The 25,599-nt window shown below is 45.1% G+C and overlaps 6 protein-coding genes across 9 annotated transcripts; 5 read left to right on the plus strand and 1 right to left on the minus strand.

The window, feature by feature from the left end:
* Positions 1–5,067: 5,067 nt before the first annotated feature.
* On the plus strand, positions 5,068–6,803 carry LOC112347260. The gene is made up of 7 exons (XM_024677886.1): positions 5,068–5,115; positions 5,265–5,358; positions 5,486–5,514; positions 5,570–5,902; positions 5,957–6,064; positions 6,116–6,364; positions 6,422–6,803. Exons 1-7 carry the CDS (start codon positions 5,068–5,070, stop codon positions 6,524–6,526), a joined length of 966 nt encoding a protein of 321 aa, XP_024533654.1. The 3' UTR covers positions 6,527–6,803.
* Positions 6,804–10,582: 3,779 nt separating this feature from the next.
* On the plus strand, positions 10,583–11,437 carry LOC9637017 (iron-sulfur assembly protein IscA-like 3, mitochondrial). 3 transcript variants are annotated; one of them, XM_024677792.1, is made up of 4 exons: positions 10,583–10,622; positions 10,669–10,934; positions 11,004–11,121; positions 11,212–11,437. In XM_024677792.1, the coding sequence occupies exons 2-4, from the start codon at positions 10,742–10,744 to the stop codon at positions 11,288–11,290; spliced, it is 390 nt and encodes a 129-aa protein (XP_024533560.1). In that variant the 5' UTR covers positions 10,583–10,622; positions 10,669–10,741; the 3' UTR covers positions 11,291–11,437. The 3 variants fall into 3 exon arrangements, with proteins under 3 accessions (XP_024533560.1, XP_024533562.1, XP_024533559.1); XM_024677794.1 differs by having other exon boundaries at positions 10,730–10,934; XM_024677791.1 differs by having other exon boundaries at positions 10,735–10,934.
* Positions 11,438–11,904: 467 nt separating this feature from the next.
* On the plus strand, positions 11,905–14,113 carry LOC9636494 (hexokinase-1). The gene is made up of 9 exons (XM_002972645.2): positions 11,905–12,182; positions 12,267–12,417; positions 12,488–12,670; positions 12,720–12,794; positions 12,850–13,005; positions 13,054–13,152; positions 13,214–13,344; positions 13,397–13,478; positions 13,546–14,113. The coding sequence occupies exons 1-9, from the start codon at positions 11,905–11,907 to the stop codon at positions 13,930–13,932; spliced, it is 1,542 nt and encodes a 513-aa protein (XP_002972691.1). The 3' UTR covers positions 13,933–14,113.
* Positions 14,114–15,681: 1,568 nt separating this feature from the next.
* Positions 15,682–16,258, plus strand: LOC9636495. Its single transcript, XM_002972646.2, has 2 exons — positions 15,682–16,110; positions 16,171–16,258. Exons 1-2 carry the CDS (start codon positions 15,758–15,760, stop codon positions 16,202–16,204), a joined length of 387 nt encoding a protein of 128 aa, XP_002972692.2. The 5' UTR covers positions 15,682–15,757; the 3' UTR covers positions 16,205–16,258.
* Positions 16,259–16,469: 211 nt separating this feature from the next.
* Positions 16,470–22,088, minus strand: LOC9636496 (DNA topoisomerase 2). Of its 2 annotated transcripts, XM_002972860.2 has the most exons (22): positions 21,958–22,088; positions 21,359–21,891; positions 21,005–21,297; positions 20,886–20,952; positions 20,562–20,832; positions 20,310–20,509; positions 20,049–20,258; positions 19,882–19,995; positions 19,722–19,832; positions 19,507–19,671; positions 19,264–19,449; positions 19,053–19,208; positions 18,869–19,002; positions 18,642–18,810; positions 18,399–18,587; positions 18,154–18,340; positions 18,046–18,095; positions 17,574–17,996; positions 17,369–17,522; positions 17,261–17,316; positions 17,124–17,208; positions 16,470–17,066 (listed from the first exon to the last, which is right to left on the minus strand). In XM_002972860.2, the coding sequence occupies exons 2-22, from the start codon at positions 21,881–21,883 to the stop codon at positions 16,675–16,677; spliced, it is 4,137 nt and encodes a 1,378-aa protein (XP_002972906.2). In that variant the 5' UTR covers positions 21,884–21,891; positions 21,958–22,088; the 3' UTR covers positions 16,470–16,674. The 2 variants fall into 2 exon arrangements, with proteins under 2 accessions (XP_002972906.2, XP_024533775.1); XM_024678007.1 differs by having other exon boundaries at positions 20,049–20,509.
* A 658-nt stretch (positions 22,089–22,746) lies between these two features.
* LOC9637018 (carotenoid cleavage dioxygenase 8 homolog B, chloroplastic) lies at positions 22,747–25,054 on the plus strand. Its single transcript, XM_002972647.2, has 10 exons — positions 22,747–23,091; positions 23,169–23,242; positions 23,351–23,575; positions 23,637–23,748; positions 23,803–23,934; positions 23,994–24,191; positions 24,242–24,426; positions 24,477–24,666; positions 24,726–24,828; positions 24,882–25,054. The coding sequence occupies exons 1-10, from the start codon at positions 22,747–22,749 to the stop codon at positions 25,025–25,027; spliced, it is 1,710 nt and encodes a 569-aa protein (XP_002972693.1). The 3' UTR covers positions 25,028–25,054.
* Positions 25,055–25,599: the final 545 nt, after the last annotated feature.

Below are 25,599 nucleotides of genomic sequence, written 5' to 3' on the forward strand. Positions count from 1 at the left end.
CAGGAATTGATATGGTCAAAACTCGAGTTGATGGCCAAAGCTCAAGTGCGAGCAAGAGGGGCATATCCTGCGGTACATAACCCTTTATCGAGATGACACTGACACTGTGCTAGAGAGGAGCTGGTACTAAGGCCAGAGTTGAAGAGGAAATATTCTTAGGAAAAGTACCAGAACAGCTAAATTCCTTATGACACGAAAAGACAATTGTCACAATAAACAACCTTAATAAGATCCATCGGATCTTTGGCCCATCATTCTAAATTGATTAATCATGTTGATGTTGAACATGAACCTTGAGACATGATTGCAGTGATGCAAGCTCGGTTTGTGTCCCCAAAACACACATTAAATAGCAGAAGGTCGTGAAGTTCATGAACAGGATGTTGAGGCAAATCACGCTTAAGCAAAGTGAAAGCCAAGAAAGCAAGAAGAGTTTCAATGTTCAAGTAATCTTCAAGTATTGTTGTGGCTGCATCTTGAAGATATTCAGAAAACCATGAAGCTCGTGCCAGTGCCCTCCAAACTTTGCAGAAAATTTGACTTTTGGGTTCTGTAGGGCGAGAAGCTTGATTACATGGTTGTTCGACCCTGCCATTTGATACTATAGTTGAAGGAACTTGCTGGTTCTCATTCTAGATTGGGGTCATCACGAGACAAAGGGAGAAAGAAAAAATTACAAAGGATAAAACCACAAGAAACAAAACGAGATGAGAGATAGATGTAAATCAAACTATCAGAACATCAAAGTAGACACCAAAGTAGACTACAAGATTTGAGATTGCTTACCAAGAATGGAACTCATGTCTAAAACTAATGTTGATTTGCATCTAAATTTTTACAATGTGTGTTTAGTTTTTATACTAAACTTAGGAGAGCTAATGGAAGAAGAGCAATGGCCGTTGCTGCGCCACTAGGTCATCACCATTCATTTCTTTGCACTCCACAGCTGCAGTGTCTCGCGCCATAATGTAGTGATAGTCGACTTCTTGGAGCTCCAGGTGATATTTCCTGCCTCGGATCAAATGAGTGATAGAATGAAGCTGTGGATTTGTTTGAGGAGCTCAAGGCGGGATTTAGAGCTCAAGCACTGGGAATTATTACTGTTTCAACACTGATATGTGAAGTAATCTGTTAAATCTTGTGCAGGGGTATCGAATAGTCTCTTCTTACTCAATGTTTTAGATTTTTCTGTAATTAATAGTTAACTAGTACTTTGCATACCCACAATTAACTAGTAGTTTGTATAGCCCACTTATATTTATATATCTTTACATATTCTTAATTTGATCCAAATGTGATCTCAAGTAATTTATGACAGTATTTGCTTATCATGGAAAGAGGAATAATCTTGGCCATCCTCTAGTGACCAGTAGAAGTTAGTGCCAAGATATAGACCACCAAGCAAGAGGCAAAAGACCTTATCACGAATCAAAAACTTCAAATTGTCTTACAAACTTAAACAACGTTTATACTATCAATAAAATAAATTTACCAATAAACCGTTCAGAGCCTTAAAAGAGAATATTCGTCTCTTGCGGCTTATAAGGAGAGCTATGTTCAGGTTAGCTCCACAGCCCCGAGAGTAGGGCTTTCTTCTACAGGGAGGGATTGAGGCAAGCGTCTTCGTCGCGGAAGAAGCAAGCGATTGCGCTGAGTGATAGCGCCGCCAAAAGCATACGGCATTTCCTAGACTTGTGGAACAAACATTACTTGCGCGTGGGATGCAATGGCTACTCCTACACCATGGACTACGCGGGCAAGCTAGGATACAATCAATCCTTTGCTTCTCTTCCTTTTCTTGCGAGATAGAAAAGACTTATGGCGAATGCTTCCTTCCTCTGGCAGATCAAGCGGAGCGCCACGACGAGCTCGTGGAGGACAACGGCGGTCGACCCGCGAGCGCTGATGAGAAAATCATCGGATTCATCGAAGATCGCATAATTGGGAGGATGGCACCGATCCATGGGAGGACGAGCTCTTCTACAACGAGCGGATCAATAATCTGTCCAAGAGAGTGACGAAAGAGCATATCGATGCGCTCAGGGCCAATGCCAACCCAGATCACATACGCATTCGTCAAGAGTGTTACATGAAGTTCTTCCTCCATTTCATTCTTCGAGAGAAAAGTTCCAGCTCCAATATAAGATCTCGAGAAGCTGATGCCGTTCGTTGTTGTGGATGCGTTCCTGGCAAGCTTTTGCCGCGTCTGCCAACCTTGGCTCTTATTACGCTGTTGGATTGGTCGTGGCTTACGTACTGGCCTTCGTTCACATGAACGGGAAAGGTGGGCCGAAAAGATACAGTGTTTCCTTGTCTGATTCACGTGATTTTTTCGTTTTCAGGGCCTGATCATTGGGATTCTGTGTGGCCTTTCGACGCAAGCGATCTCACTGCTCACTATTTCTGTAAGAACCAACTGGAACAAGCAGGCATACGGTGGTCATGAGTTTTTAGTCGGTGGTCATGGTTTTAATGTTTCCTATTTCTTTCACGCAGAGCGAATGCAACTGGTCACACCGTTACTGAGTTGATACCGAGTTAACATTCTGACCTGCATTTTTACTCGCTCACGGAAGTAGCAAATTCAAGAGAAGTCCTTTGAAAATCTATTATGATCTCACTATTGTCTGCAATGTCAAGATGAGGAGGAGAAAACTCATCGCATCCAGGTAGATTTTTTCTATATGCAACTTATAATCGACTCTTTCAATCTTGACTTTGCAGTGCTTTCACCGCAAAGCTCAAGTCCACCACCGAATTGAAGACACCACCTTTAGCAGATGGAAGATTGCTGAGCACTTGCAAAGGCCAGGAACCATCCTCGTTCTGCATCTTGAGCAGCAAGTCCACATCTATCGTGTTCCGGATTCCAAAACGCCTGCTGAGCAGAATCCTTTTGGCAACCTCGAGTGGCTTCGACTCGGTCTCGTTCCTGATCCGGTTGACGAGCACCGCCTCCATCGCTCGATAGACAAGATCAAAGTCGGGAATCTCCCTTCTCTCCAAACGTCGCGAGAACCCGGCCATACATGAACAAGAAGTCCTCCTGGCTGAGGTAATCGCGAGTCCCGATATCCGCCGCTTAACAGATATCTCTGGATCAGATTCTCGTTGTGGCGGACAACCGGGTGATCTTCCATGGAGAGCGCATAGGCGAGATAGACAGCGTTGGCTATGACGACCGGATCCACGCGAGGCCTCCACGTCCAGGTACGTGAGAAGCTGGTTTTGATCGTTGACGTTCTCGAGACAAATCTCCAGAAAGTGCATAGCTTGCGCGGAGGTGACGAGACTAAGATCAAAAAGTGTGGAGACACAAGTCGACATGGTGTCGATGTCCGGCGGATATCGCGAGACGTCGTCACCGGAAGGGATGGCCGCGCTCGATCAGTACCTGGAGAGATTTCATCCAGCCGAGAGGAATGATCTCTGGAAGGCACCAGGCCGCCACGCAGGGAAAGAAGATCTCGGAGACAAGCTCCTGCCGGCCGTTGTCAAGCAGGTAGAGTGATTTGAGCTGCTTGGATCTCACCTCCTCCTTGACTCGATCCATCCCCAGCTTCACAGCTCGAGGCAGCAGGAACCGACGCTTCAAGAAGTCCTGGCAAGCTTTCTTGTTGGGCGAGGCATACGGGAGAGCGAGCAAGCTCTCGAAGGCATGTAGCGCGGCCATCTCCACGCTTTTATCGACAATCACAGCATGGGACCTTATATCTCCAAGGAGGGAATCTAGATCGCGGGAGATTGTAGCGAAGTTCTTCCAGAGCGACACGGTCCCACTCTTGTGGACGAATATCTATCCATCCGAGGAGCTGCCGCCTCGTTGACTGGAGCAGTGACAGTAGCTCCTCGTCTACCTCGCAGCTGGAAGCGGCCTCGAGCAGCATGGATGGCTCCTTGAGCTTGAATTTGCGCAAGATTGTCGAGATTGCGGCAGTGCGATCGATCTCCCCGAAAGTATAGGCCAAGAAGGAGGAGTGCCTGCGGAGAAGATCTCCCTTGTCTCCACATCCAAGCAAGCAAAGCTAATAATCACCTTCTTAGCTGATCACCAATTTATAGTCTAAAGCGTTGTTAAGAAGAATTTTACTTCTTAATTTGTTTTAGTCAACACTACAGTGGTGGATGCTCGCTTTTAATATGGTTTCAAGCTATACATGGTTTGGACATTGAGAATAAGGGGTATTTGTTTCGCTGACAAAATTGTTTAACATTTCACCACTATCCATCCCATGACTTACACAGTTCAAGCTTGCTTCTGAATCATGAGCTTTTACCTAGAGAACAAGTTATCTACCACTGAACGAGGCACGCATTGGCAGCTGAAAGTATTCAGTACAATACCGAAGTCCATAGAGATGATCAATATTCTACAGACGTCAGCTAGAAAGTGTGTTTGCTAGGTAATGGTTGATGTGTTCATCCCACAAAAACAACTGTGAGAGATATTTGGCTCGAGAGAGATGCTGCAACTTCCCAGTTCCTCGCTCCGACTGAGTAGGTTAACATTTTGCCACATTTTGTTTTTTGGAAATGTTAGGATATTCAAGCATATCCACTGTCCTAAGCAAATGTTTAATATAATTTATAAACATTCTTTCCGGATTCTCATAGCTGCTTGGAGGCAACCACTGTCTTGGTCATGGCTTCGTGTTGACATCCGGCGAGAAAAGAATGTTTATAGATTAAGAATTAAAGACCATTTAAAGAACAGTCTTAAAGAATCATTCTCGCCGCACGAAGCCATGACCGAGACAGTGCTTGCTTCCAAGCAGGCGACTCTGCCAGCATCTTGTGGAACATAGACTTGGCATCCCAGGAGATCATTGCATAATCAAAGTTTATACCGACTCACAAGACCCAAGCAGCAGTTCACAAAGAACCACACGAAGAAATAGAAAAAGAAATCGCGCTGGAACAACAAATGCTGCTTCCTGGCTGCTTGCAGCAGCCAAAAGAATATTATTATTTAGATTTTGAATTGGTATAATATAATATTGTACCTGACATATTCGAAAACTTTTTCTATCTTTTCTAGAGGTAGCCCTAAAAAGGAATATTCGTCTGATGCGGAGGCTGAAGCGAGAGAGCCGACTCGCTGGGAAGACACCGCAGGTAATGACAGTGCATCCCGGAAGAAGCAAGCGATTGCGCTAAGAACTCCTACGTTATTGGCAAGCTAGGATACAACCAATCCTTTGCTTCTCTTCCTTTTCTTGCGAGATAGAGAAAGACTTATGGCAAATGCTTCCTTCCTCTGGCAGATCAAGCGGAGCGCCACGACGAGGTTTTATCGACCCGCGAGCGCTGATGACAATCATCGGCACAAAGATGGGTTTCATCTGAAGATCGTCTCAAGTAAGTTTAAAGTTCTTCCTGTCCAAAAAGACACTGTGTTTCCTTGTCTGACTCACGTGATATTTTCGCTTTCAGGGCCTGACCATTGGGGTGCTAACGTGCTTGTTTTCACTATTGTCATGTCAAGATGAGGAGGAGAAAACTTATCGCATCCAGGTAGATTTTTTCTATATGCAACTTATAATCGACTCTTTCAATCTTGACTTTGCAGTGCTCTCACCGCAAAGCTCAAGTCCACCACCGAATTGAAGACACCACCTTTAGCAGATGGAAGATTGCTGAGCACTTGCAAGGGCCAGGAACCATCCTCGTTCTGCATCTTGAGGAGCAAGTCCACATCTATCGTGTTCCGGATTCCAAAGTACCTGCTGAGCAGAATCCTTTTGGCAACGTCCAGTGGCTTCGACTCGGTCTCGTTCCCGATCCGGTTGACGAGAGCCGCCTCCATCGCTTGATACACGAGATCAAAGTTGGGAATCTCCCTCTTCTCTCCAAACGTCGCGAGGACCCGGCCATACATGAACAAGAAGTCCTCCTGGCTGAGGTAATAGCGAGTCCCGTATACGAATCCGCCGCTTAACAGATATCTCTGGATCAGATTCTCGTTGTGGCGGACAACCGGGTGATCTTCCATGGAGAGCGCATAGGCGAAATAGACAACGTTGGCTATGACGACCGGATCCACTCGAGGCCGCTCCAAGTCCAGGTACGTGAGAAGCTGGTTTTGATCGTTGACGTTCTCGAGACAAATCTCCAGAAAGTGCATAGCTTGCGCGGAGGTGACGAGGCTAAGATCAAAAAGTGTGGAGACACAAGTCGACATGGTGTCGATGTCCGGCGGATAGCGCGAGACGTCGGCACCGAAGTAACCGAAGGGATGGCCGCGCTCGATCAGTACCTGGAGAGATTCCATCCAGCCGAGAGGAATGATCTCAGGAAGGCACCAGGCCGCCACGCAGGGAAAGAAGATCTCGGAGACGAGCTCCTGCCGGCCGTTGTCAAGCAGGTAGAGTGATTTGAGCTGCTTGGATCTCACCTCCTCCTTGACTCGATCCATCCCCAGCTTCACAGCTCGAGGCAGCAGGAACCGACGCTTCAAGAAGTCCTGGCAAGCTTTCTTGTTGGGCGAGGCATACGGGAGAGCGAGCAAGCTCTCGAAGGCATGTAGCGCGGCCATCTCCACGCTTTTATCGACAATCACAGCATGGAACCTGATATCTCCAAGGAGGGAATCTAGATCGCGGGAGATTGTAGCGAAGTTCTTCCAGAGCGACCACGGGAAGAGGTTGTAAACTCGCTCCCACTCTTGTGGAGGAATATCAATCCATCCCAGGAGCTGCTGCCTCGTTGACTGGAGCAGTGACAGTAGCTCCTCGTCCACCTCGCAGCTGGAAGCGGCCTCGAGCAGCATGGAATCCAGGAGAGCTGGCTCCTTGAGCTTGAATTTGCGCGAGATTGTCGAGATTGCGGCAGCGCGATCGAGCTCCCCGCAAGAATAGGCCAAGAAGGAGGAGTGCTGGAGAGCCCTGCGGAGGAGATCTCCCCGGGGGCCACTGTCTCCACATCCGAACTTAAGCAAGCAAGCAAAACTAATGATTATCATCTTCTCAGCTGATCACTTCATGCTATGCAAATTTATAAAGTCTATGACTGAAATTAATTATTTAATCAAAGTCTCATGCACCGAAGGTGTAAAGGTAATTGCCTGTGTAAGTGGGAGGAGTTTGACAATGTTTTGGATTATAACATTGGAATTTTTCTCCGCTTCTTGCTTTTTAAACGGTTCATAATTTCTTGTCAACAAAAGGAGTCATTAAAAATAAAGTTTCTCCCTACAGTCACGGAACTCACTGCCACACATTGCGCTGTCGGTGGAAGGTCACTTTTGGAACGTTAGATCGGGGACCTCAGTTCATCTCTCATTTCTGGCAATAGTTTTTGCAGCTATTTGGAGTGAAGGCCAACCTCGCGCGTTTTGGTGCTGTGGAGCTGTTTAGACTTGCCATCTTGAAAACAAGTTGTCTGCCACAACGAGGCATGCATTGGCAGCTGCATACAGTAGCAAAAACCATAAAAATTAGAGAAGCAGGTAATGGTTGATCAGTGTGTTTCTGTGGCCCATCCAAAAACACGATGCTTTTGAGTGTGTTCCCTTTAAGAGTTTTTAGTGTTGTGGAATATCTTTATTTTAAATTTTATTTTTATAAATCTTAAAATAAAATTATAAAACTTAGTTTGTGAGTGCTTAGGATATGGAATGGATGGATTAGATTTAGTCCCAAATGAACGATTTATATGCTATAGTACTAATTACCAAGTATTACCTAGTTAGGTTTATATATATATATATATATTTTACACCATCCTCCTATTTGGAAGATGAAAAGGTGATAACAATAAATTAGATGGAACAAAGTTGTGCAATTGTAAATTACTATAAAATTTTGAAACTCCCACAAAACTGCTAACAAAGTTGCTAATAACCATGATTGAAATAAAACCCAAAACCATGGCGTAAACATCAATTGATTACAAAATCCCAATAAACCAATTATAACTTCATGTGCACTTGCCAAATGCTTAATCTAACCTCAAAGTTATAATTTTAAACCAAAGTAAAAAATTTTGAGAACCACTATAGTCTATGAAATGTTATTGCAACAAATAATATATCCCACATTTAAGTTTGCTAACCAATAATCCTTCGAGACCATTGTGAGTAAGACTTATGACCATAAGTAGAATTTGACTTTGCATCTTCCTTTCAATCAACATCCAAGGATTATATTAACTTAAACTTATGACCTTTATATTTGTTTAGCACTGCACATGGGAGGTTGTATTCACTCCATTTATCTTTGACATCCTCTTTATCCCTTTAAAGGAAAAAAATGTTTTGAAACACTAGCTCCATTTAGACTCACTACATTCATTCTCACCTTATTATTTATATTTGACTTCACTTCACTATTGATTTTGTTTAGTCTCATTATATCAAAGTTGAATATTCCATTCAAACTCACTATGTTTGTCCTCATTCCACAATCCATATTATTTGTCTTTGCTCAATTACTGTATTTGTTTGTCCTCACTCTATTGTTGAGGCCAAACTCCCATCCATCCCCTCTACCCCCTCCTTCGAAAAAAATAAAATTGGAAAAGGAATTTATAGCAGCTAGCAATGTAGAAGTAAGGAAATCAAAAGAAAGACATGTATTCAAAACTTAGAAAATAAAAACTTTTTATTATAAATTACTTTGGCAAGCATAATATAAGCAAAATATTCATATCGCTCAACCTCGTCAACACATAATTCAACACTTGAGATAGGAAAATTAATAATAATATACATAAACTCTTCAACAGTAACAATAAAACAAAGGCTCTCAATAGCACTAACAAGTAGGAACACAATTTAAAATTCTTGCTAAAGTGACTCAACTGTTGGAATATAAAAATATTTAACACTAGAATTGATCAAAGACTCTGCTAACAAAAGTACAACTTCATGTACATACTTAACATCCAAATTAGTATAAGGAAGACATAAAACACTCAATTCAATATTGGGTTGAGAATGAAAATCATGAAAGTCACAAATAATCACCATGCTATGAAAAGAAAACACTACAGAGGAGGAAGAAATACTAAGAATATAAAAAGTTGGCTCAAGCCGAGAAATAAAAAAAATGTTGAAAAAGAACTGAAAGTAAAGAGAAAAGATCAGATGACAAATTTAAGGATTGATACTACCTTCTGAAATCTCCACTATCAAAGCTATCTTTATAATAATCAAGCTTGTCAAAATGATCTAGAATCCATTTGAGTTACACGAGTAACTTTGGTAGAGAGTCATTCGGGACATCTACTAACCCTTTAAAGGAAGCTCAGAAGTAACTTTGTTAAGATTTTTATTGACATAGGTGTTTCAGATAATTTTGTGGTTATAAACATAGTCCGGCAAGCTAAACTAATAGTGCAGTAGTTGGGTGAACAAAGGATTATAGAGTTTGTTCAAGATATATATTATCTTCCCATAAACTTGATTTTTAAACATTCTCCAAGAATTGGGTTACATTATTTATAACTTGCCAATTGATATGACAATCATGCTTCATATCAATGAGAGATAGCAAAACACCAAGAACAGAATAAATCATATGATCACATCTTATGAAAGTTGGAGACATTAACACACTAAAGATGGTATAACACCAATATAATCACACCCTATAGTACCAAAAAATTTAATCTAACAAGCAGCATTAATAGCATCAAGTGATATATTCCTTGATCAATCATGGCGTGACATGGTAGAAAAAAAGAATGCAATGATGGTCAAAAGAAAGAGTAGATCTAAGTATAGTGATAACTAGAGTTCTAGATCTTGCAAAAGTTAATACAAATTTAGATATAAAAAAGAATGAAGAAATAAAAAAAAAAGTATAATCCCAAACACTAAAGCAAAATATTGCCAAAAAAATTTTACCCTTTAGAAATAAATTGCAATACCCCTCATCTTCACTAATGTGAATGCTCAAGATATGGGAATAAATATATTAATTAGTGCTTATATACAAGAATTGATGGATTAGATTCAGTCTTAAATGGACAGTCTATATACTATAGTACTATAATTAATGTATTACCTAGCTAGTGTAATACATATATATACATACATATATTTACAAACTTTACAAGTTTAATTTTTTTTATGTTCTTTCTTTACCATTGTTTGTAGCTTTCAACCAATTTCTAGAGCAATTATAAATCTTGGTGAGCTTAGTTGTTTGCTCTCAAGATTAAGCCCTTGCAGCAAGTAATGACAAAGTTCAAACACATTCATTATTTAGTTGTTGAAGTATAAATCCCTAATCTTCATTGATAAATGTGAAAAGACCTTTGAGCTGTCCTCTTGCCACTACACAAGAAGCCCCTGATTCACATTGATCCATTTTAAGGCAAAATGCCATAAAATATAAGCCCACTAAATGGTTATTAGATTAACCACCACAAAACCATGTGAGAGTTCATATTTGGGATTGAATTGTTTAGGGTTTAAGTTGAAAAAATGAAGATTAATTCATTATAGATAATATAGGTATATTCAATGCTATCCAATATATGACCCAAGCATATTCCTCAATTGTAATCCAGATTAAAACATGTAGTTAGCAATAAAAGGGAATATTCGTCTCCTAGGGTTAGTGCGATTTTAGGGCTTGTGGGCGCGAGGGCGAGGATGATGCGGAGGCTATGTTCAGGTTAGCTCCACAACTCCCTTGAAATCTTGTGACCGATTCGACGTAGGAGAAGCGAGAGAGCGGCGATCTCGCGCTTGTGACTCACTGGGAAGGGCTTTCTTCTACAGCGCAGGTCAGGAATGGCAGCAGCGTGCGCCGCCAGGGAGGGATTGAGGCAAGCCTCCTCGTCCCGGAAGAAGCAAGCGATTGCGCTGAGCGACAGCGCGGCCAAGAGGATCCGGCAATTGCTAGACTTGCGGAACAAAGATTACTTGCGCGTGGGTGTCAAGGTCCGGGGATGCAATGGCTACTCCTACACCATGAACTACGCAGGCAAGCCTCAGTCCTTTGCTTCTCTTCCTTTTCTTGCGAGAGAGAGAAAAGCTTATCTTCCTCTTGCAGATCAAGCCGAGCGCCACGATGAGCTCGTGGAGGACAAAGGCGTCAAGGTTTTGATCGACCCGCGAGCGCTGATGAAGATCATCGGCACCAAGATGGATTTCATCGAAGATCGTCTCAAGTAAGTTTGAAGTTCTTCCTGGACGAGAGAAAAGTTCCAAAGTTGTCAAGAAATCCCAGCTCCAATTCTGAGATCTCTCAATCCTCGCAGGTCGGAATTCGTGTTTCTAAATCCCAACGCTACCGGCACTTGCGGCTGCGGTGAATCCTTCACGGCAAAGGAGAAGTAAAAAAACGAGAAAAAAGACAATAACCGGACTGCGGCGCAGTTAAACTTTTTCTCTGTAAAGCAGGCTTAAAAATAGAGTAATCCGGATAAGAGCGGATAATAAATCTGGATAATGGCGCCGTACGTGCGCCGTACGAATTTGTGACCACCGGCTAAGTTTGGGACGACGGCCCAATGTTTAAGGCAGTCAAGTCCGGGGATTGAGGGGCGGGTTTCCATGAGGTGGAAGCTTCTCTCCTCTCATTCGTTTCTTCCTCTCTAGGTTTTTCTTCCTCCTCGCGCGCACGGCGCTGGCGTCATGCCGCGCGATCCCCACTCCTCGTCGTCACGCTAGATCGCATCGATTAGCCCTGACTTGACCGCCACCGCATCGATTCTTGCCTTGTTCTTGGCGCCGCCGCGTTTGATCGATCACGAGGTGAGCTGCGCGATGCTTTTCTTGCCCCGCAATGCCGAAATCTGTGGAAATCTGTGCCTGATTTTAGGTTTGTATGGTATTTCTTGCCGCCAGGGACTGGGGGGAGGAGCTCGTGACAGGGCGGGAGTGGAGGACGAGGAATATCGCCGGCCGGGATTGGAATTGTGGATAGATTGCGACGCTATCGATACCGGGGGATGGGAAAAGCTGCGGTGACGATCACAATTGCCTGCGCGGCTGCGACATGCGCGGCCGTGGCGGCGGCATTCTTCGTCAACAGGCGCTTGCGGCAGCGGACGAGCTGGAAGAGGGCGCAATGCATCGTCGACGAGTTCCGCGGCGGCTGCTCCACCCCGCTCTCGCGGCTGCGGCAGATTGTCGATAACATGGTCGTGGAGATGCATGCCGGGCTTGCGATCGATGGCGGCAGCAAGCTCAAAATGGTTCTAAGCTATGTGGACAATCTCCCGACTGGGTACGTAGTTCGTTTGTCCTTTGCTCGGGCCTAGATATCTCTCGTTTTGTTTTTTTTATCGATTTCGCTTTATGGCTTCCCCAGGAACGAGGAAGGCCTGTTCTACGCGCTCGACTTGGGAGGGACGAACTTCCGGGTGCTCAGAGTACAAATGGGTGGCAAGGAGAAGAGAATCATGAACCAGGAGTACAAGGAAGTGTCCATACCTCCCAAAGTTATGGTCGGCTCCAACGAGGTACTTCATGCGGTTTGCTTTGCTTGGGGGGTTTGGTGTAAAATTGCCATGCATGCATGGTGTTTCGCAGGATTTATTTGATTTTATTGCCACAGAGCTAGCAAGCTTCGTTGCCAGCGAAGGGGAGGGCTTCTTTCTGCTTCCAGGACAGCAGCGGGAGCTGGGATTTACGTTCTCGTTTCCCGTGAAGCAAACGTCAATCAACTCCGGGACGCTCATGAAGTGGACGAAAGGTTTCGCCATCGCAGAGACGGTTAGTGTCTTGTGAAAACGTTCCAAGTTTTAATGTCGGGATCGCGTAGGTTGGCAAAGACGTTGTCGAGGAATTGCAGGGGGCAATGCATCGTAGCAACGTAGACATGCGAGTTGCGGCTCTGGTAAGTCTCCTCGAGTACTCTTCCCTTACGAAAGCGTTTAATCTCTTGAAAATAGGTGAACGATACTGTGGGAACGTTGGCCGGGGGAAGATACGAGGACGATGACGTTATGGTAGCGGTAATACTGGGCACCGGAAGTAATGCCTGTTACGTGGAGCGAGCGGACGCGATACCAAAGTGGCGAGGCCCGTTACCAGCCTCTGGATCCATGGTAATCATTATTTACTCACTCTTGCAAACGTTCAAGACTCTTTAACAGGTCATCAATATGGAGTGGGGAAGTTTCACGTCGGCCCACCTTCCAAAGACTGAGGTTGATGACGCCTTGGATGCCGACAGCGTCAACCCATGCGATCAGGTAAGCTTGAAAATGACCACAAAAACAATTCCTACCCTACCCTACCTGTGTTGGACTGTAGATATTCGAGAAGATGATATCTGGAATGTACCTGGGTGACATTGTGAGGAGAGTGTTGTGGAAACTGGCTGCCGAAGCGGCATTCTTTGGAGGAAAGGTACCTTCAAGGCTCGAAGTCCCTTTTATTTTGAGGTAACCTCTTCTTTGCATGAAGTTTTGGCTGCTTACTAATCTATTGTTGCAGGACTCCGGATGTGTCTGCAATCCACGCCGATCAATCCCCGGACCTCAAGGAAGTAATCCGGGTTTTGAGAGTGGTTTTCGGGGTAAGTCCTGGTTTCTTTGTGCGGCTGCTGGATAGTAAAATCTCCCCAATCTTTGTTTCCTTTCCAGATCCAAAGCTCGACGTTGCAGATGCGGAAGGTGATCATGGATGTGTGTGACATCGTCGCAGAGCGTGGCGCCCGGCTGGCAGGCGCCGGGATTGTCGGTATCCTAAAGAAGATAGGGAGGGACGGTGGATCCTTGGCAAACAATGGCGGGTTGGAGAACCACTCGTACGCGGCGACGGAGGAAAGGAAGAAGACGGTGGTGGCGATGGATGGTGGTTTGTACGAGCACTATCCCAAGTTCCGGGAGTATCTCAAGCAGTCAGTGGTGGAGCTGATTGGCAAGGAGGCGGCAGAGCACATAGAGTTGAGGCTATCCAAGGATGGGTCTGGGATTGGAGCTACGTTGTTGGCTGCGTCCCATTCTTCGTTCGTCGCGGAACAGGAGTAGAATGAGGAGAGAATGAAATAAAAGGAGGGGGGAGTGCGCGGACGAAGAGAGGCAAGTTTGCCGCGATAATGCTGATAAATATACCCAGATTGTGGTGTATGCGTTAGCAAGGATCCTTCTCTGGTTTAACCGTAAATCTCCAGGTACAAGGTTATAATATAAAAGTTTTTGATATCTGTTAGTAAGTGCATTATGCAAAGATTACTTCAATCCAAAACTAGAAAGCATTGTCAATCAGAGAAACGACAAAGACCCAAAGATGGTTTCTGATTTGGAAACCCTTCACGTTCGCATTTTTCTTGTTCTTGTTCACAAATTTCCTGTATGTGGCTTATGATCTGTTCTGACAATGGAGCGTGATAAGCTTTGAAGTTGATGTTGAAGAATTGAAGAAATGTACACCGAAGGATGTCTGGGAGAAGGACTTAGACTAGTGCTCCTCAGTTACATCCACAGGCTCAAAAGAGATAGAGGAAGAAAAGGAAGACGAGCGCCAAAGAAGGTGCTGTTATATTCAAGCTCGCTGCTTCTGGCCGAAAGCCTGCTGCGAAGGCAAAAACTGCAGACAAGGACAATGCTGTGAAGCTTACCAAAAGTATCATCCTGCAGAAGCAACTGCCGCGACGAAAGTTTCGAATGCTTCCAGGAAGGCAGCTAAACCAGTGTTTTTGTTATTGGTAGGAACAGGATAGCAGGGCAGAATGCTTCAACACAAGCTTACAGGATCGCTTTGCTGCTTACGCGAAAGGAAAATGACCACTAACAGGTAATATGGCTTGTTTTCTCTTTCCCTGGGGTTAATAAGTCGCTAAGCCTGAAATAAGACTTATGGAGGTTGTAAATAAGACTCCTTTAAGTGTTTGGAGGTGGGCAATGCACTTAAACATTCTGTTCTCCAGAGGACAACTCCATGGAAGACGCTGTCAAGGAAGTGTTGCCGCCAACAAAGCCTAATGCTCCTAAAGCTGCTCAGGTCGCAAAGAATACCAAACCCTCCAAAGCATCAAAGCCACTGGAGATGTTGTGGCCCATGTCTCCCCGGTAAGGAAGGTGCGGGCTTCTCCAATTCAACAAGAAGAGTGGTTCCGTCATTCCAGCTCTCCATTGAGGCAGAGAGCCGAAGAGATGAGCGGCTCGCCCAGCTGTGGACTACATTGAGAGCAACACGGAGGAAGACAAGGCCAGACATCTCCCAAAGTGGTTTTCTTATTCTGTTCGTTGCTAACGAGTTGCTCTTAACTTTCTTTGTTAAGGTGGAAGAAAGGTTGTAATGAATTTATAGTATGTTTTGTATACGTATCTTTCTCTCAAGAAACATGAACCCTAAACTACAGAAATGTCTCACTTAGGGCTAGTTAACAATCAACGAGGGTTTTAGCTAATGGCTATGGGGACCGTCTTGGAGAGCTTCTACGGGGTTTTGGATTTCGCGCTGTGGAGGATGGACTATAGGATCAAACGCCTGCTCAGGTATGCCTGTAAGGAAGCACGTCTCAGGCCGATCAATGCCGTAACAGCACTGGCACCCAAGCCACTGGTGTTTTTCGAAGGCCAGATCGAGGAACTGAGTTACGAGGGCTATGCAGAGCCCAATCTCACCTACAACAATTTTCGCCACTGGACTTTAACGGGTGTCCCGGACCTGGACGCCATCCGCCAAGAGGTGAAGCAGCAGCGCCAATACTACCATTACTATCAGCGCTATCCTCCATGGCCCACGTTCGTCGAGCACGCAAAGAGTTTGATCTGCCATCCTTGGCCCTCCAACCCCATTCTTGGCCCGGGGGCTATAGAGCTTTGCGACCAGTTCGCGTCGTGGGCGGAAATGGATCTGTTCGGCAGAGTTGAGGATGAGGAGTTGCATGCGCGGCTGCTGCTGGACGCGCGGATGCTTGTGCACAAGTGGCCAGAGTTCGTCATGATACACTTGACGCCGTTTCATCTTCTCGTGGATCCAGACAAGCTTGAGGGGGAGGATGTTGCTGTGCCGTCGGAAAACTATTTCAGCGAAGACTGCGAGGACTATGTAAGGGCTCTGCGAGAGGCAAAACAAGTTGCGGCAAATGGCGGCTTTTTAGGGTCTGACTTCTACTGGCCGCCATCAGGTGCCTTGGATTTGTTCAACTTCGAGGTGGGGCATCTTGAAAGCTTAGTAGAGTCTTACCGATTAGGATTAAGGTATGTAATGTGTTTTTGATTTTCAGTTTCTTTTTTCCCACCTTTTTCCAATGTTTACAGGACCCAACAAAGCCAACGAATACAACCTCGCTAGAGAACTTGAGTTACTTTGGTTTTCGTTTCCAATCCTCTTTTTGAGAATTGAATGTGATAAATTAGTACATGAAAAACTACTTCCTATGCAAATAATAAGGATTTATAAAAACTTTTAGTAATTATTTTTATATCAATGACAGATTGTATCTTAAGTTTGTGGAGCTGCATTTCTAAATTCAGGCCTTTCAGCTTAAGAAAAAATTAGGCCATTCAGCTTAAGAAAAAATTTGATGTGTAGAGGAGCCTTTTACACAAGAAAAAGGTGAAAAACATTATATGATCAATGACATGAAACAATTGTCTGGAACAAAACAATGCAGATATTACACAATCCATACGAGTCACAGTACCATGACACGACCTTTCTTCTGGAGCCTCCACCTTAACATAGAAAGTTAAAGAGCAGTACAGCAAACTCGTTAGCACCAAACGAGCAGAATGAGAAAACCGGGGAGGGGGAACCAGACTTTACTCTGATCCTTCGTCCTCAAAGTCGGAGATGTCTTCGCTTGCGGCCTTGTCTTCCTCCGTGTCGCTCTCGATGTAGTGCACAGCCGGGCGAGCCGCTCGTCTCTTCGGCCTTGCTTGAGGAGCTGCTTCGACGTCGGAGTCGGCCTCTGCCTCGATGGACAGCTTTGCAAGCTGAGGAATGACGGAACCACTCTTCTTGTTGAATGGAGAAGCCCGCACCTTCCTTACTTTCGCATCAGGGGAGTCGTGGGCCGCAACATCTTCAGTGGCTTTTGATGCTTTGGAGGCTTTGGTATTCGCGCGCTTCTTTGCGACCGGAGCAGCTTTAGGAGCATTATGCTTTGTTGGCGGGGACACTTCCTTGACAGCGTCCTCCATGGAGTTGTCCTCTGGGGAACAGAATGTTTAAGTGCATTGCCAGGGAAAGAGAAAACAAAACATATTACCTGTTAGCGGTCCTTTTCCTTTCGCGTAAGCAGCAAGGCGATCCTGTAAGCTTGTGTTGAAGTATTCTTCCTCGCTGTCCAGTTCCTACCAATAACAAAAAACATTAAAGAAGGAAAAGAGCATTCTCGTGTCATACCACTGGTTTAGCTGCCTTCTTGGAAGCATTCGAAGCTTTCGTCGAGGCAGTCGCTTCTGCAGGATGATATTTTCAAGTTAGATTTCGCGCGTTCAATGACGGACTTACTTTTGGTAGGCTTCACGGCATTTTCCTTGTCTGCAGTTTTTGCCTTCGCAGCAGGCTTTCGGCCAGCAGCAGCGCGCTTGAATATAGCAGCACCTTCTTTGGCCATTTGCTTAAGTTCAAGCTCGTCTTCCTTTTCTTCCTCCATCTCTTGAGCCTGTGGATGCAACTGATGAGCGTTTGCAACGAGGTGATTATAGCGTCATACCGTCAGTTGTTCGAGGAAGTTATCTAAGTCCTTCTCCCAGAGATCCTTCGGTGTACATTTCTTCAATTCTTCAACATCACCTTCAAGCTTATCACGCTCGTTGCAGAGCTGCTGAACCTTCTCTAGAGTGAGCGTGCCAATTGGCATAGATAGAAGATACTCGTAATCACCAGCACGAACTCCTTTATTCAGCTTTTCTTCGTCATCCGCTTCCACGTCAGAACCATCACCACCGACAACAGGCAAGTCCGAAGCTTTTGCCTTCTTAGGGAACGGAGTAAAGCCTTTGGTCTTTAGCTCGACTAGTAACTCGGCTCGCTTCCTGTTGTTTACAACAATTTCGCCTTTGACAACACCGAGAATAAATCGGACTTTGTTGTCAAGCTTCAGTAGCTCGTATTGCAAATTCTCAACTTGCACTTCCTACAAAAGCTCGTCAATACACGATTACAAAGTTAAAAAATATAAAAACCTTTCTTTTGACGTACAACTCCAAACGAATATGGTAGAAGTCTTCAAGAACTGTATCTTATGTCAAGGAAAAAGCAAATGCTAGAAACCATGCATGCCAAAAGGATACTTTGTTCGGGCGTGTCATACTTTCGAATATGCCCGTCCTTATCAAAAAGATTCATGTTACTGGTGCTGATAGTGGTACTCAGCTTGAACTTTTTCGTGAGACCCTCTGCAAGAGCTTCAGCCATTTTTTCCTCGGATAAAGAAATTTCAAAGTGCACTCGCGTATCAGTGTTATGCTCCCTGTAGTCCTGAATGTTGAAAGCAAAACGTTAAAATACACTCGCGGGAGTTGAATGAGAGCATCACCTTAATAGAGGGTTCTTTGATTTTCTCTGTGCCACAAAGCAACGCTTCAAGAAACTCCTTATAGTCTTGAGTCCACTTTCTAATGGGAAGCTCTAGCACACGTATAGTAGTCTCGTTGACTTGCTCTACGATGCCAGTCACTGTATAGCTGACACCAGATTCTTTGCTTGCCGATTTCACTATCGTCCCCTGCACAAGAGGAAAAATGTAAGCACCACACGGTATTCTGCTGACGAAGACGACCTTAAACCCCTTGTACCACGGATCCATTGGCTCCAGCGGCTCATCGCGCAAAAGATGCTTAAGGTTGGTAACGATATCTCGAGGATTGTAATTTGGCACGAAAGTGCTCCACCCAGTGCCAATGCCTTCAGAGCCGTTGACAAGCACCATAGGAAGAATTGGTGCATACCTTTACAATTGATAGAAAATCTCAGCAAAATATTTCAAAAGTCTAAAGAACTACGTACCAGAAGGGCTCGATCGACTGTCCATCCTCTCTCAGAAAATTCAGTAAAATGTCATCTGGTTTAGGAAATATAGTACGTGTTAACGGAGTTAGAGACGTATAGATGTAACGCGCACTGGCATGGTCCTTTCCGCCCTGGATATGCATGCTTTCAATCAGTGCCAAACAAGAGAAAATAGGATTACCTGACTCCTTGTACCGAACTGTCCAATCGGAGCAAGGATATTGATGTTATTGCTACCGACGAAATTCTGAGCCATTCCTATGATAGTACTCGCGAGACTTTGTTCTCCATGGTGATAAGCAGAATGCTCGGAGACATATCCAGAAAATTGCGCTACCTGCAAATATAAGGCAAAAGAATGCATTACATCTTGAAACTAAATCATAACTTACCTTAGCTTGCGACGTAAAATTTCTTTTGAATGCAGCAAACAGAATCTTGCGCTGTCCGGGCTTCAATCCGTCCACCATAGACGGGACAGACCTTGCCAAATCAGCCAACGAGAACAGGATTAATTCCTTATTGATGAAATCGCTGTACGTGATGACCCGCTGAGTTTGATCCAGAAATGTCCCTGGCTGCATTCCCATGTCACAGAGTTAATAAATTATTCCTATATCATCAAGAATACGTACCTGGTACCCTCGCAGCCATATTTTTCTGGCTTCGGTTTTTTTCTTGCTAAATGCTAGCTCTATAGAGTCACCATCTTCATCATTGTCCCATGCGAAGTCCTTCTTGTGCTTGACCAGATCTCGAAAGTACTCCTTGCCTTCCTTTGCTGTACTCGTGCCCAGACCCTGTTGACAAGCCTTTAGTTTGTGCCTCGCTAATAGTACAGGGTGCAAACCTTGTAGTACTTGATACTCCAACCCTTGGTTTCTCCTCTCAGGGACTCTTTCCACGACTCGTATTCCGGCATAGTATAGAAGGATAGTACCTTTCCGTTCTTATGTGTTGCCTGCATGTGCAAGAAACATTCGATATAGTTTAGTCATCAAAAGACGAACCTTAACAATTGGCGTGATAAATTCCACCAAGAAACCGGGAACTTTCAAAAGTGATGGCCAAAACGTGTGAATGAAATTGATAATAAGACCTTTGATGTGTGACCCGTCGTGATCCTGGAGCAACAACTGCTAGGAACAAAGGAAACGATTCTAACAAAGCAATGTACCTGGTCGGTCATAATCATCAAATGACCGTAACGAAGAGACTTGGTATTTTCATAACCTTTTCCCTGCTGCAACCCCAGTATCTGCTTTATGCTGGTGATTTCAGCGTTATCCATTATTTGCTTGTGCGTTGCCTCTCGAACGTTTAAAAGCTTTCCCCTGAGAGGAAACACACCATAGTGGTTACGGCCAACCACACTGATGCCACTCATCTGAAGACAACAAAAAGTTAAGAAGGCTGAAAGAGCAAAGACTGAGCTTACAGCAAGAGCTTTAGCTGAATCTCCTTCAGTCAAGATCAAAGTGCATGCTTCGGAGTTCTTGCCGCCGGCATCATTTGCATCGTCCAGCTTGGCTATTCCAGTTAGGCGCTGCCTCTTGGCACCGTCGTTCTTCTTTAGCTCCTTACTCTGCTTAAAGTCCGCCCACGACAGAACATTGTCAACTACCCCGCATTTAGAAACTGTTTGGATATCCGTTAGTAAGGAAGTGCATTATGCGGAGACAAATATTACCTTTCTTCAGAAACTCTGGGGACAGCTCGCACTTCGATCCAAAACTAGTTTGACGAGTAGTCAATGTTTCCTTCGTCTGGGAATCGAAGGCAGGGTTGTCAATCAGAGAATTGACAAAGACCCAAAGATGGTTTCTGATTTGGAAACCCTTCACGTTCGCATTTTTGTTCTTCTTGTTCACAATTTCCTGTATGTGGCTTACGATCTGTTCCGAAACATGCTGGACGTGCGTGCCACCCCGGATTGTGGCGATGCTGTTCACAAAGCTAACCTGGGTGAACATCAACGTCAGCAAGCAGCAAACCAGAAAGAAGACAGTCTTACCTGTTGAAACTGTCCATCGCTTAAACTCACGCATACTTCCCACCGATCATTTGCACGCTCATATATCCTGCAATTCAAACTGAGTTTAGCAAGTGAGGACTCAAAGAAATATAAAGAACCTTGGAAGCGTCTCTTCTTTGCCTTTCTGAGCGGAGGCAAGGTAAAGCCCCACGTAATCCGAAAACGTTTTAACTGGGAGCTTTTGGCCGTTCAGCTCCACCTTAACAGTCCTGCCAAGACAGCCCGCAATATCCAAAACACGTTTGGACATCAGGGCAACAACATCCTCCTCCAGATACGTCATGTGGAACTTGGCGAGGTCGGGCTTGAAAGTCACCTTAGTCCAATTTTCATTGGACTTGCACGAGCTAATAGCTGGCTCAGACTTCGCACTCATGTTGTTAGAGAACACCTGATCAAATCGAAACGATAAGCAAGGTTATATAAAGCTCTGCTAAGAAGATGATGCCTACCTGCTTGTACTTTTTACCCCGCTTGCCATCCGCGGTTTCAATCACAAACTCGGTTGAGAAAATGTTCGCGAGCTTAGCACCGTATCCATTCCTCCCACCAGTCGTCTTCTTCTCATTGTCGTCGTAGTTGCTGCTTGTGAGGAGATGGCCAAAGATCATCTCCGGAACGTAGACGCCTTGCTCGTTGTGAACTTCCACAGGGACTCCGTCCCCGTTGTTGTAGACGGAGATGGTGTTTTGCTCCACGCTTATCGTGACTTTGACAGCGTCCATGATGGGATCCCGCTGCTTGTTGTCGGCAGCATTCACCAAGATCTCGTCGAAAATCTTGTACAGCCCAGGGACGTAGGTCACCGCACGATTCACCAGCTGACCGCCCTCATACACCCATAGCGTCTGCGTGTGCTTCTCAATGGAGCCAACGTACGTGTCCGGCCGCAGTAGAACGTGTTCCAGAGGGGTTTTCTTCTGGTAAATCTCCTCGATAGTCTTGCCGCCAGCAGCGGCAGCTCCCGGCCGCCCCATCGCCAAACCTGCCAGCCGCCAGAGATTTCAGCTCAGTCGAAGCTCGGAAACAAGCTCTAAAACCCTAGGCATACCTCGATCGAGCTCCTCACGCCGCGCGCCTTAGCCTCGCCTCTCCGCCCGCCAGCATTCGAAGCTCTGACTCAGATCTAAGAGAGAAAGCCCGCAGCGCTCGTCGTGCCCGGCGCGCTCTCCTCGTCCAAGATCAATCCCAACCTAGGAAATGGGAGGCAATTTGAATTTCCCCCCAAAAGTATCAAAAAAGAATGTGCGCACCAACGGCCATGATAGATTTTACTGTTATTTAATCAATGGCTCCGATTCTTCTATGGAGCCGAGTAGATATTTTGGGTGATCACACGGAGAAGAATATAAGATTGTTAGTACTAGTAGTCAATTGGTTCCAAGATGCTCGCCCTTGTCGTTGCTAACATGACAAGAACTTGCGTGATTCCAGGATCATGGTGGAGGAAAATGCTTGAATGGATTTTTTTTTTGCTAAAGTATTGTGTTGGGGCATCTTGATTTTGATCACAATCACAGTATTTATTTTAGAAACCACTTGAGAGAGACCACAATCTCAATGCTGACTGCTGTCTAGAAGGTACACCTGTCAAGCGAAAGTTGATTGTATGATTTATAACAACAGGAGTTTTTGGAGTTTATGCGAGATTATTCTCCGGGGAAAGATGCTTGAGCGAATATATTCGCGTTAAGAAAACAACACTAGACTCCAGGCTGGAATTTGATATATAGTGGACGAGCTTGGCCTCCATTTCTCCGCAAAGGGAAGCCGCATGGGTAGGAGTGCATCTTGGTTTTCTAAATTTCTTTAGTTTATCCTTGTAAATCCAGGCCGGATCATGGAGAGTCTTGTGGTATCGTCCCAAGCAACCGGAGTTCATAACGGATTGCTACTCCATAGCGAATCGAAGCTAAAGAAGAGTCATGCTGCTGGTTTTCCTCGATCGGGTCCCTTGTTGCATGGTCGAAGCTGGAATCAGTCGACAAGGATCAAATCGATCGAAGTCAGGTCCATTTTAACACGAGAACCTGCAAAACAAGCAGGAGAATCATGCCAGCACGAAGAACTCAAGCCTGCATGGCTCAACGATAAGTACGCGGGTCTGGCAACCTGGAACTCGATTCGAAGAGAATCATGGGAAGGAGAGCTGCCGGTTATCCAAGGCCAAATTCCTCTCTGGCTGGTAATATTTTCTTTCCTTATCATCGTTTAAGTTCCTCACATTCAAGGCTTGTCCTCTTGTCTCTTGGCTTTGAGCAGAAGGGAACATATTTGCGAAATGGACCTGGGAGATTTGAGATGGGAGAGCACCGATTTGGTCATCTCTTCGACGGGTATATCATTGAGATTAAGCTGACAGAATTTCTTGTCTGGTTTTGTTCTGTTTCGCTAATTCCGAGTTCTGTTTTTTACTTTTCTTTTGTTCTTTTCCTATCGAACAGATATTCTTGCTTGCTTCGGCTCTACTTCGAGAATGGAAAACTTCATGTCAAGCACGCACAGCTTCAATCTGACGCTTACAAGAGTGCGAGAAAGAACCAGCAAGCATGTTTCAGGGAGTTTTCAGTGGTACCAAAGCACGAAAACGTTTGGTCTTTGCTGGAAGACGTGGTTGGAATGGCGATGGGAACAACACTCACGGACAACGCCAATACGGGCGTCATATGGTAGCATCGCTCATAAGACTAGATGATATGATATGTTAAGAAGCTTCTCTTGAACTGACAGCTTGGGGGATGGGCGAGTGGTTTGCATCACCGAGACTGTGAAGTCGTCAACACAGATCGATCCATGGACTCTGGACACTATTGGAAGATTTACATACGACGACAATCACAAGGTACAAACATGATTTCTCGCTTCGATTCATGCGAATTGTCCAAACTTTTGGCAGGGTCTTCTCCACTCAGGTCATCCTTATGTTACAGACAAGGAATTCATCACCGCCCTTCCAGACTTGATCAAACCCGGATATGATATCGTGAGGATGGAACCAGGAACAAACACAAGAAAACATCTTGGCAGGGTTAGTAATTCCAAAGCTCTACATATTGTCACCTTACAAAAGCTTCGTAACGTCTTCAGGTGAATTGCAAAGGTCCGGCTCCCGGATGGATCCATTCCTTCGCTCTTACGGAGAATTACATTGTCATCCCAGAAATGGCGCTGAGATACTCGACCAAAAATCTCCTCAAGGCGGAGCCATGTCCGTACTACAAATTCGAGTATATGCCCGAGCACGGATCGTATTTGCATGTCATGGACAGGAAATCGGGAAAAGTGGTACGTGCTTTTGATATTAGAATCTTCTTACAAGCTTGGATTTTCTCAAGGTAAACGTTGTGGAGGTTCCAAACTTTCTCATGTTTCACTTCATCAATGCCTACGAGGAAACTGGCGAAGATGGGAAGCCAAGAATTGTGGCCGACTGCTGCGAACACTTGTCAAATCCTATCATTCTCCGGAGAATGGAGCTGGCAGAGCTTCGATCGAAGGGGAAAGAAATGCCATACGCAAGGTGTGTTGAAGTTTTTCCTTCCAGTTTCGCTCTAGCTAAGGAAGTTACAGGCTTGGGAGATTTAAGATACCAATCTCTGGAGGGGGCAAAGGAACTCTAGAGAATGCTGTGCCTCCGCAAGTTCATGGGCACGGACTAGACATGAACACCATGAATCCTCATTATTATTCTCGTGACTATCGCTACGTCTACGCAAATGGGGCTCATAGGCCTTGTCACTTTCCAAATTCTCTGGTCAAAGTAAGTAGTTTCCTCCAGGCCATACGAAACAACACCAATGAATTGCTCTTGTTTGCTAGATTGACATCAAGGGCCAGAGTGCTAAGGAGTGGTACGAGCACGGGAGCATTCCAACGGAGCCAATGTTTGTTCCACGACCCGGCGCCACTGAAGAAGACGATGGTAAAGTTTCAAGTTTCTTGTACATCATCGTGTAAACCTCTTACTGACTGTAGGTGTGGCGATATCTATTGTCAATGATGATAAAGGTGACGGATACGTGCTCCTCTTGGACGGGAAGAGCTTTGAAGAAGTTGCTCGAGCACCACTTCCCTATGGACTCCCATATGGGATCCATGGAGCGTGGTTGGACCAAAGGTGATACATGTCTATCGTATCTACTTTGTTATTGCATTGATATATATTTTTTCTGTATTGAGTTAATACTGATATTTAGTAGCACATCACATGCTGCATAAACCAATGCAAAACTTTGGTCAATTCTTGGTCAGACTTTGCAGGCTGCTTACATGGCCAACAAACACCTCCGTGATCCCGTCCTTCCTGCGATGCCCGAATGAATCGGCGCCGGGAACTCCTCCACCATCCTCCTCTTTGATCGTTGAGATCTCTGCCGCCGTTGCGCTTGTCTACTGCATCCAGGGAGCTCTCGTCGTGCTCTCTTCGTGGAGGCGACACTGACGTAGAATGATGATGATTATCTCCGCAGGGTGATCCTCGACTTCGTCATCGCCGGAAGGAACAGCATTTGGTTTATCCTTCGTCGTTTGTTGCCCGAGAGCTCGCGTCCTTCCTGAGGTGGTCCTTGCTGACTCGCCCCACGAACTCGAGGTAGATCGAGAACCGATATCAATCCCGCCTTGATCAGAGTCTGGAGCATTGGAGTAGAAGAGGACGATTGGCATATGGCCAATCTGACAAACATCTAGAGGA

This window comes from Selaginella moellendorffii, unplaced genomic scaffold (genome assembly GCF_000143415.4).
Source record: "Selaginella moellendorffii unplaced genomic scaffold, v1.0 SELMOscaffold_20, whole genome shotgun sequence".
NCBI classification, from domain to species: domain Eukaryota; kingdom Viridiplantae; phylum Streptophyta; class Lycopodiopsida; order Selaginellales; family Selaginellaceae; genus Selaginella; species Selaginella moellendorffii.

What these genes read in the sequence shown, in the direction of transcription:
- LOC112347260 (XM_024677886.1), top strand. Translation starts at nt 5,068, where the DNA reads ATGCGGAGGCTGAAGCGAGAGAGCCGACTCGCTGGGAAGACACCGCAG. An exon ending in TCGCTGGGAAGACACCGCAG is followed by an intron (nt 5,116 to 5,264) that starts GTAATGACAGTG and finishes TTCCTCTGGCAG; the next exon opens with ATCAAGCGGAGCGCCACGAC. An exon ending in AAGAAGTCCTCCTGGCTGAG is followed by an intron (nt 5,903 to 5,956) that starts GTAATAGCGAGT and finishes TCTCTGGATCAG; the next exon opens with ATTCTCGTTGTGGCGGACAA.
- LOC9637017 (XM_024677791.1), top strand. An exon ending in CTACACCATGAACTACGCAG is followed by an intron (nt 10,935 to 11,003) that starts GCAAGCCTCAGT and finishes TTCCTCTTGCAG; the next exon opens with ATCAAGCCGAGCGCCACGAT. An exon ending in TTCATCGAAGATCGTCTCAA is followed by an intron (nt 11,122 to 11,211) that starts GTAAGTTTGAAG and finishes CAATCCTCGCAG; the next exon opens with GTCGGAATTCGTGTTTCTAA.
- LOC9636494 (XM_002972645.2), top strand. Translation starts at nt 11,905, where the DNA reads ATGGGAAAAGCTGCGGTGACGATCACAATTGCCTGCGCGGCTGCGACA. An exon ending in TACCAGCCTCTGGATCCATG is followed by an intron (nt 13,006 to 13,053) that starts GTAATCATTATT and finishes ACTCTTTAACAG; the next exon opens with GTCATCAATATGGAGTGGGG. An exon ending in TTTTGAGAGTGGTTTTCGGG is followed by an intron (nt 13,479 to 13,545) that starts GTAAGTCCTGGT and finishes TTTCCTTTCCAG; the next exon opens with ATCCAAAGCTCGACGTTGCA.
- LOC9636495 (XM_002972646.2), top strand. Translation starts at nt 15,758, where the DNA reads ATGGATCTGTTCGGCAGAGTTGAGGATGAGGAGTTGCATGCGCGGCTG. An exon ending in TCTTACCGATTAGGATTAAG is followed by an intron (nt 16,111 to 16,170) that starts GTATGTAATGTG and finishes CAATGTTTACAG; the next exon opens with GACCCAACAAAGCCAACGAA.
- LOC9636496 (XM_024678007.1), bottom strand. Translation starts at nt 21,883, where the DNA reads ATGGGGCGGCCGGGAGCTGCCGCTGCTGGCGGCAAGACTATCGAGGAG. An exon ending in GTATGACACGCCCGAACAAA is followed by an intron (nt 18,096 to 18,153) that starts GTATCCTTTTGG and finishes CATAAGATACAG; the next exon opens with TTCTTGAAGACTTCTACCAT. An exon ending in AGGAAAAGGACCGCTAACAG is followed by an intron (nt 17,067 to 17,123) that starts GTAATATGTTTT and finishes TCTGTTCCCCAG; the next exon opens with AGGACAACTCCATGGAGGAC.
- LOC9637018 (XM_002972647.2), top strand. Translation starts at nt 22,747, where the DNA reads ATGGAGAGTCTTGTGGTATCGTCCCAAGCAACCGGAGTTCATAACGGA. An exon ending in GCCAATACGGGCGTCATATG is followed by an intron (nt 23,576 to 23,636) that starts GTAGCATCGCTC and finishes TTGAACTGACAG; the next exon opens with CTTGGGGGATGGGCGAGTGG. An exon ending in CATACGACGACAATCACAAG is followed by an intron (nt 23,749 to 23,802) that starts GTACAAACATGA and finishes AACTTTTGGCAG; the next exon opens with GGTCTTCTCCACTCAGGTCA.